Source organism: Nicotiana sylvestris, chromosome 7 (assembly GCF_000393655.2).
Source record: "Nicotiana sylvestris chromosome 7, ASM39365v2, whole genome shotgun sequence".
In the NCBI taxonomy this organism is placed as follows: Eukaryota; Viridiplantae; Streptophyta; class Magnoliopsida; order Solanales; family Solanaceae; genus Nicotiana; species Nicotiana sylvestris.
In genome coordinates this window covers 536,505-545,432 of record NC_091063.1, presented here as the reverse complement: position 1 = coordinate 545,432, position 8,928 = coordinate 536,505, and the positions used below count along the sequence as shown (strand labels likewise).

The 8,928-nt window shown below is 40.5% G+C and overlaps 1 protein-coding gene across 1 annotated transcript; it reads left to right on the top strand.

The window, feature by feature from the left end:
• Positions 1-1,995: 1,995 nt before the first annotated feature.
• Positions 1,996-5,620, top strand: LOC138872502 (uncharacterized). The gene is made up of 6 exons (XM_070150654.1): positions 1,996-2,445; positions 2,499-2,959; positions 3,031-3,868; positions 4,010-4,206; positions 4,553-4,792; positions 4,903-5,620. Exons 1-6 carry the CDS (start codon positions 1,996-1,998, stop codon positions 5,618-5,620), a joined length of 2,904 nt encoding a protein of 967 aa, XP_070006755.1.
• Positions 5,621-8,928: the final 3,308 nt, after the last annotated feature.

Here is an 8,928-nt window from a genome sequence, read left to right as displayed (position 1 = left end):
CAGTGTATGAGGTTTAAGGACCTAAGAACCTGGAAATGAAATCAAAAAGCCAAAAAGGACAAGAAAAGAGCAAAATGTGATTGTAGATGTGAAGATGCGGGCCGCAAATCCAACATGCGGACCGCATAATACTCAAAGAAATCGCAAAGTCCAACAGTTTGCTGGCCAAAGTTAGGTACAAAAAATGTGGTCCAATATGCGACTGCATAACAGGTTTGCGAGCCGCATAATGGATCGCAAACTCGTTGTAGAAGTTGCTGATGGCGGAAAATACAATGATAAAAAAGGATCGCAAATTACCAATGCGAACCGCATAACCTAAATGCGACGAATGCTTGGAAACTAGGGTTTGAAAATGTGATGGCCTTGAAGAGAATGCGGACCGCCTGTCTGTTATGCGACAGATATGCGGTCGCATAATTGATCTGAAAGGGTATTTTTATCCGAAATTTGTCCTGAGTTTTGACCCACTATTAATAGATTTATTAGAGTTTTGTGGGGGCATCTTGTATTGTTTTTGTGCTACATTCCAAGTCTTTAATATTCCTCTCTTTTGGAAGCTTTTGAGTGAAGAATCTTGCACTTTGTAAGCTTTATGGCATTTAATATTCTCATCCTTTTGTATTTTAGCATGTGTAGCTAACTTTAAATATTAAGGTTATGGACCATAAATGGGTGTTATGTTAATGGGTGTTTACCATTGAATATATGTATAATGGTTGGTTGATATATGTTTATTTATCATTCTTCATTTATTGTTGGTGGTTGCAAACATTAACAAGTGCCATTAAAATCTTTCTTTATTGGAAAAGTGAGTTAGAGTTTGGTAGAAGTAAATATCAAAGACTCAAGGCTTTAAACCTTGTTTAATAGAATCGCTTGGGAATAAGTGGATTTTATTTGGTATATATTGATTGTTCTTAATTGCAACTCTTTATATTTGAAAAAATCATAAAGAGGAAATACTACTCAACTATTGGAAAATATTGGGTAGTCATTTAGACATCATTAGCATATCTAAAGAATCTTCCATTAGAAATATATCATATTAACACCAATAGCATTATATTTCATTAAAGGGGACACAACCTTGGTTTCCTTAATCAAATTATTTACATTCTCAACGTTAGAATTAGTTATTTTTTCAAATCACAATCTTATCATACTCTTGTTACAATTAACCGAATAGAATTATGACTTAAGTCAAGTAACACACTACTCGAGTAACCTTTTCACGCATATTCCATGTGGGATTCGACCCCAACCTTGTTGGGCTATTATATTTGACACTAACCACCTTACACTATTTAATTAAAGTGTATTTTGAGCGTATCAAATTTTGGCGCCGTTGCTGGGGAATACGGTTTTGAAATTACTAATTAGTGTGTGCTTTACTTTACGTCTTATTCTATTTCATCACACTTTGCTTGTTTTGCTTGGTGTTTATAGGAAAACATGGCCGAATATGAAAAAGAAATGGAGGAACAAATGGAAGAAAATCCTTTCACGGACATAGATGAGTACATTGAGGATACAAATGTTATTGTACCTCCGGTTGTTAGTGCTGCAACTTTCAAGGTGGAACATGGTTTAATCTTTATGCTCAAAGTGGAGGGGTTTTTCAGGAATTCCACTGATGATGATCTGACACAACATCTTATAAACTTCTTGGGTGTGTGTGCGATGCATAAGTAGAACAACATCTCTAATGATGCCCTAAGGTTGAGGGTGTTCAAGTACTCACTAGCTGGGTACGCAAGGAAATGGCTTCAAAATATGCCACCAAACTCCATTCATTATTGGCCTGAACTTGTCCGAGCATTCTTAGCTAAAGGTTTCCCGCAAAGTAAGAAGTCTGAGCTCCGGGATAAAATTTTCTTTTTCAAGCAAGTACCGGGAGAACACCTACATGAGGCATGGGATTGATTCAAGTTATATTTGGTGAGGTCTCCCAATCATGGTTTTCCGGATTCTATCTTATTGGAGAAATTCTATATGGGTTTAGATCCTATGAACCAATCTATAGCCAAGAATGCAGCTGATGGATCTTTTATGGACAAACCATTCGCAAGGGTCACACAAATACTTGACAAAATGGCAAAACATAACCAAGCTTGGCACTCAGAGGACACCACAGGTGGAATTGCATATGGTTCTCCTTCCTTGACCACCATGATCAAGGAAAATCAAGAGAGAGATCAAGTGATCGCAAGTCTTGCCACTAATGTCAATGTGTTAACAAAGATGTTCACTGAAAGACAAATGAAGAAGGTAAATATTGTGGAAGATGTGCAACCCATATCAAGTGAAGACTTTGAGGAGGAAAACTATGTCAACAACTCTCAAGGAGGATATCAAAGGCAGCAATACCAAGGTCAAGGACAACAAATCAATGGAAGCCTAACCCGCAAGGACAAGGCAGCCAATAGTGGTGAAATGACCAAGGTGGCTCAAATCAAGGAAATTGGAATAACCACAACAACAACTTCTCATATCAGATTTCAAACCCGTATGTTCCTCCAAAGGGTCAATATTCCAATCAAGTTTCCTCAAGTGATTCCAAGTTGGAAAGCATGCTTGAACGGGTATTGCATAATCAAGAGAAGTCCGACACTTCTATGAGGAATATGACTGAACTTGTTGGCTCTCATACCGCATCCATTCAAAAATTGGAGATGCAAATGGGAGACCTCACTAGGGAACAAAATCCAAAGCAAAAAGGGACACTTCCAAGTGACACAATTGCGAACCCAAAGGGTAGTAGGAGTGGTCCAATTTCTCATATCATGCCAATTACTACTCGGAGTGGGAAGGTACTACAAGGAGGGAGTGAAAAAGTGGTTGAAGTAGAAGAGTCCGAACATGAGGTTGAGGTTGAAGAGCCAAGTGTTTTTGAAGTTGAAAAGGTTCCGGAAGAGTTGAAAGTGCAAGAAGAGAACCAGGAAGAGATAAAGGAAAGGTAAAAGAGACACCAAAAACTCTACCACCTATTCCTAGACCTCTTCCTCCATTCCCTCAAAGACTTGGTAGGAAGGTTGATGATAGCAAACTCGAAAAGTTCTATGACATTCTCAAGCAGTTATCGGTAAATATTCTATTTATGGAAGTATTTCAAGAGATGTCGGGTTTTGCTAAATATTTGAAAGAATTGATTACCAAGAAGAGAACCACCAAGAATGAAGAGATGAATGTTACTCACCGAGTTAGTTCCATCATTTCAACATCCACCGTTCAAAAGAAAGAAGACCCAGGAGCTTTCACTATTCCATGTACTATTGGGGCACATGATTTTGCAAGAGCCCTTTGTGATAATGGGGCTAGCATCAACTTAATGCCTCTTGCCATTTACAAGCAAGCAGGTTTAGGTATACCAAGGCCCATAAGTATGAGATTGCAAATGGCCGATCATTCCATGAAGAGACCGTTGGGAATTGTCGATGATGTGCTTGTTAATGTGGTAAAGTTTCATTTACCCGCCGATTTCGTAATCCTTGATTGTGCGGTTGACAAAGAGACCCCTATCACTTTGAGGAGACTATTCCTTGTCACTGGAAGAGCACTAATGGATTCGGAACAAAATGAGATCAAATTATGTGTGAATAATGAAGAGGTTACATTCCAAGCAAACAAGGGTATGAAACTACCACATGAATATGAAAGCATCTCAGTGATTGATGTTGTTGATGAGGTGGAAGATGCGGTTGAAATGAAGATCGAAGAACAATGCCTTGGTGAGGCATTGGCGGCTATTTTGGTGAACTTCGATGGTGAAGATATGGAGGGGTATATGGAATCAGTCAATGCATTGGAGGGGCTTGGGTCCTACACTTATGCTCCGGCAAAGCTCTCTCTCGACTTGGAGAATAGAGTCACTCCTCCCGCAAATCCTTCTATTATTGAGCCACCATAACTAGAGATCAAACCACTTCCACCACACTTGAGGTATAAATTTTTTGGCTCAAATGATACTTTATCGGTAATAATTTCTTCTTTGTTGAATGATGTGCAGGTAGAACAATTGTTGGATGCCTTGAAGAAGCATAGGCAAGCTATTGGATGGACAATTGCGGACATCCGAGGGATTCCCGGCAGAATTTGCGAACACAAGATCCAAATGGAGAATGAGACTAAACCAAGTGTGGAGGAGCACCAACGACGGTTGAACCCGTCCATGAAAGAGGTGGTAAAGAAAGAAATCATCAAGTGGTTGGATGTCGGGGTAGTCTACCCCATTGCCGATAGTTTTTAGGTGAGCTCGGTGCAATGTGTGCCAAAAAATGGAGGCATGACCGTGATTGAAAATGAAAAAAATAAGCTCATCCCAACAAGAACGGTAACCAGATTGAGGGTGTGTATGGATTATCGGAAGCTCAATAGTGCCACGTGCAAAGACCATTTTCCTATGCCTTTTATTGATCAAATGCTTGATCGGCTAGCGGGAAGGTCATTCTATTGCTTTCTTGATGGATATTCCGGTTACAACCAAATCAACATAGCATTGGAGGACCAAGAGAAGACAAATCACTTGCTCTTATGGAACTTTTGCCTTTAGTTGGATGTTGTTTGGTTTGTACAACGCTCCGGATACTTTTCAAAGATGCATGATGTCCATCTTCTCTGACATGGTGGAGGATTTTCTAGAGGTTTTCATGGAAGACTTTTCGGTGGTAGGTAACTCTTTTGAGCATTGTCTTAACAATCATAGACAAGTGCTTAAGAGATGTGAGGAGACCAACCTTGTGCTTAACTGGGAAAATTGCAATTTCATGGTGGATGAAGGCATTGTATTGGGGTATAAAATTTCAAAGCATGGCATAGAGTTTGACCGGGCAAAGATCGAGATCATTTCCAAACTCCCTCCACCTACTTCAGTTAAAGGTGTCCGAATGCCGAATTTTATAGGTGTTTCATCAAGGATTTTTCCAAGATTGCAAATCCCATGTGCAAACTCCTTGAGAAAGATGCAAAAATTTTGTTTGACGAGAAATACCTCAAAGCCTTTGAGGAATTGAAACAAAAGCTCACCACGGCACCTATTATTGTCATACCCGATTGGTCTCTTCCATTCGAACTCATGTGTGACGCCAGTGGTGTAGCTATTGGAGTAGTGCTTTCCCAATGTCACAACAAGGTTCTTCACCCGATCTATTATGCAATAAAGACACTCAATGAAGTGCAAATGAATTACACGGTGACTGAGCAAGAACTTCTTGCTATTGTCTATGCCTTTGAGAAATTTCGGGCTTACTTGTTGGGATCTAATGTGATAGTGTACATAGATCATGTTGCTCTTCGCTATCTTATGGAAAAGAAGGATGTAAAGCCTAGGTTGATTCGGTGGGTCCTGTTGTTGCAAGAGTTTGACTTCGAAGTCAATGATAGAAAAGGGACGGAAAATCAAGTGGCAGATCATTTATCAAGGCTTGAAGAGGCAGGGAGACCAAAGGAAGATCTTGAAATCAACGATGCTTTCCCGGATGAACACATATTGGCATTATCTAACACTTTTGCTCCTTGGTATGCCGATAATGCTAACTACTTGGTTAGTGACCTTATTCCGAATGGATTGGAATCTTATCAGAAGAAGAAGTTTTTGAGAGATTGTCGGCAATACTATTAGGAAGAACCATTCTTGTTCTATGTTTGTGCTGATAACATCATCAGAAGGTGTGTTCCAGAAGAGGAGATTATGCCAATTCTAAAGGCATGCCACGACTCACCAGTCGGGGGTCACCATGGAGGCAATCGTATGGCGGCAAAGGTGCTTGAATGTGGTTATTACTGGCCATCGATTTATCATGATGCCAATTAAATGGTCAAGGCTTGTGATTAATGTCAAAGGCAAGGATCAATCTCCAAGAGGCATGAAATGCCAATGCACTTTGTGATGGAGATAGAGATCTTTGATGTGTGGGGAATTGATTTTATAGGCTCCTTTGTAAGCTCTTGTGGTATGAAATATATCTTGGTGGCTGTGGATTATGTGTCCAAATGGGTTGAAGCAATTTCCTTACCAAAAACGAGGCAAGGAGTGTGACCACATTCTTAAAGAAAAACATATTCACGCGGTTTGGCACTCCCAGAGTCATTCTTAGTGATGGTGAGTCTCATTTCTGTAACAAGGCTTTCAAGGGGATACTAGAGAAATATGGCGTCAAGCATAAGGTGGCCACACCTTATCATCCCCAATGAAGTGGCCAAGTTGAAGTTTCCAATCGGGAGATAAAGAACATTCTAGCAAAGATTGTTAATGCAAATAGGACTGATTGGTCAAGGAAGCTAGATGACGCATTGTGGGCATACCGCATGGCGTACAAAACCCCTATTGGCACTTTTCCTTATCGGTTAGTCTTCGGCAAGGCTTGTCATCTACCCATAGAACTTGAGCACAAAGCCATGTGGGCTTTAAAAAGGTAGAACTTGGACTGGGCAGAAGCTGCAAATTTGAGGTTAACACAACTCAATGAAATTGAGGAATTCCGTTTCCATTCATATGAAAGTGCAACTGTGTACAAAGAAAAGATGAAGTTCGTCTAAGACAAAAAGATCTTGAAAAGGGAGTTCAAGTCAGGTGACTGGGTTTTGCTCTTCAACTCAAGGCTCAAATTGTATCTGGGCAAGCTCAAATCGAAAAGGTCTGGTCTGTTCAAGGTGGTCAATGTATCTGCTTTTGGAGCTGTGGAATTAGAATCGGAGGATGGGCTTCGAACCTTCAAAGTAAATGGCCAGCGAGTCCAGCACTACTTGGGCACAAATGGAAAAAAACATTTGGTGGAACAGTTGGCTCTCAAAGATGGTTTGTGCCCGACCAATGAGTGAACCCAAAGAAAGGCCAACTATGTCGTGTTGCGACGTTAAATCAAGCGCTTCATGGGAGGCAACTCATGTGTGGTAATAGCCTTTTTGTCCTTTAAATTTTAACATTTGTTAGATAGATTTAATTGAGCAATTTAAAGTGTGTGTTAGAGTTCAGGTGATTCAAAAGATCATAACACTGGGTAAAATTGCATGTGAGAGGTAAGAATAGTCACCATGGGAAGTCTGCTACACATATGCGGTCGCATTTTAACTATGCGGACCACAAAGTGGTCGCAGACCTAGACAGTTTGTTTGGCAAAATTTGGTGGTAAAATGTGGTGAGGAGGTGCACTTTGCGGACCGCATTTCAATTATGCGATCGCACAAGTGCATCGCATTGTGTTCTCGAGCAACTCAAGTTGAACCCACCGTATAATACTTATGCAATCGCCGGTGACTTATCCACCGCGATCTTCATAGGTAAGTACCCCTCGCATATTACCGGCATTCAAACATTTGTAAAACAAAAGAATTTTTTTTATCTAAAAGAACACAAAACAAAATGAAAAAAAGAGAAGGGAAAACGGCTAGTTGAATCAAGAGAGTAAACAACACATGTTGACTTCATCTCCCAAGTGTGCTCATTTCTCCATCACTGGTATTTTCTCTTTTCCCGATTCCATCCTTGTAAATTTTAGTTTAAATTTTGTTGTGTTTTTCCTATTTTTGTTTCCTTTAGTTTTTATTCCTTTTTCCTCTTCGTATGTGGGTATCTGTTCATAATGTGAGGGGGTTCTTGGATAAGTAGTTAGGTTTGGGTGCTGGGTAATTAAATTAGGTTTGCCATTGTTGAGGGTTGAGTTCAAAATGTTGAGAACGATGAGTTCTGCGGACCACATAGTCGATTTGCGGTCCGCATTGTTGACGCAGAATGAACCCTAGGTGGCCTGAAGAAGATGACCAAATGCAGTGACTTTGTGATCGCATAAGTGATATACGGACCGCACAGTCAACGTATATTGAAACAGTTTCTTGGCTTTTGTAGCATGTTGTTTGCGGCAATTCTATGATTGCAAATCCATCTTTGCGGTGGACTTTGCGATTGCATAGTGTGAATGTACTTTCCAAGCATTTATTTATGCGATGGTTATGTGAACCGCATAATGGATATGTGATTGCATAACACATTGCATAACTATATCCTTTCAGTAGACATAAAGTTTGCGACATGTTTGTGGTCCGCATAGTGGTTATGCGGTGTCGCATACTTGAAATTATTTGTATTTTTTTCTCCTGTTGTCTGCTATGTTGCTCACACATCATTTCTTTGTAGATATGGATCCTAAGAAACATATATCTTCTTCCAAAAAAAGGGCCTTCACCAGTCGCCAAGCACAACAAGCCAAACATTCACGACCGGACCCTACTGCTGCACTTCCCTCCTAGTCTGACGAGGAGGAGACCTTGCCTTCAGTTGACCTACAAGCTGAGGCAAGAAGAAAAGGAGGAGATGACTTCCAACTCAGGTTTGGGGTCGACGGCTCTAGGGAGCTGTATAGAGAAGGGCTCACAAAATGAAAAATACTTGCCGAGAAACTACTGAGTCTGAATGGGCTACAGGAGCAGTACCCTCACATACTGGAGAACATCAAAGCTAGAAACTGGAATGCTTCACTGAGTTTCCGGATGACTACAATGAAATAATTTCCCGTGAATTTTATGCATCCTATGGAGCCTCCAGGACCCCTCACCACAAGCGCAATAAACAAAGTTTTCTGTGATACTGTCTTGGTTCGGGGGAAGCAGGTGTTTTGTAGTAGTGACACCATAAATGAGTTATACTTCCCCAACTGGAGATCAAGCACAGCGGAATATGACACCAAATGGGCCAACAGAGATAATAAGCGTAGTTGGATAGCGTTAGTGATAGCCAAGGGGACCCCTACTTGGATTGACCCTCTGCATAAAATCTTCAAGGAAGATATCACACGAGAAGGTCGATTCTAGCTCAGTTTTGTCACCTCTCGATTGATACCATCCCGCAATGAAACTGACATAAGCATTGAGAAAGCTCTTCTTATTGCATGCATTATGACTGGGATAAAGATTGATGTGGGTGACTTCATCTTA

Coding starts and splice junctions, on each gene's coding strand:
- LOC138872502 (XM_070150654.1), top strand. CDS start 1,996: ATGGGTTTAGATCCTATGAACCAATCTATAGCCAAGAATGCAGCTGAT. Junction 3,869..4,009: donor CTCTCGACTTGGAGAATAGA/GTCACTCCTCCC, acceptor AATGATGTGCAG/GTAGAACAATTGTTGGATGC. Junction 4,793..4,902: donor GATGAAGGCATTGTATTGGG/GTATAAAATTTC, acceptor CGAATTTTATAG/GTGTTTCATCAAGGATTTTT.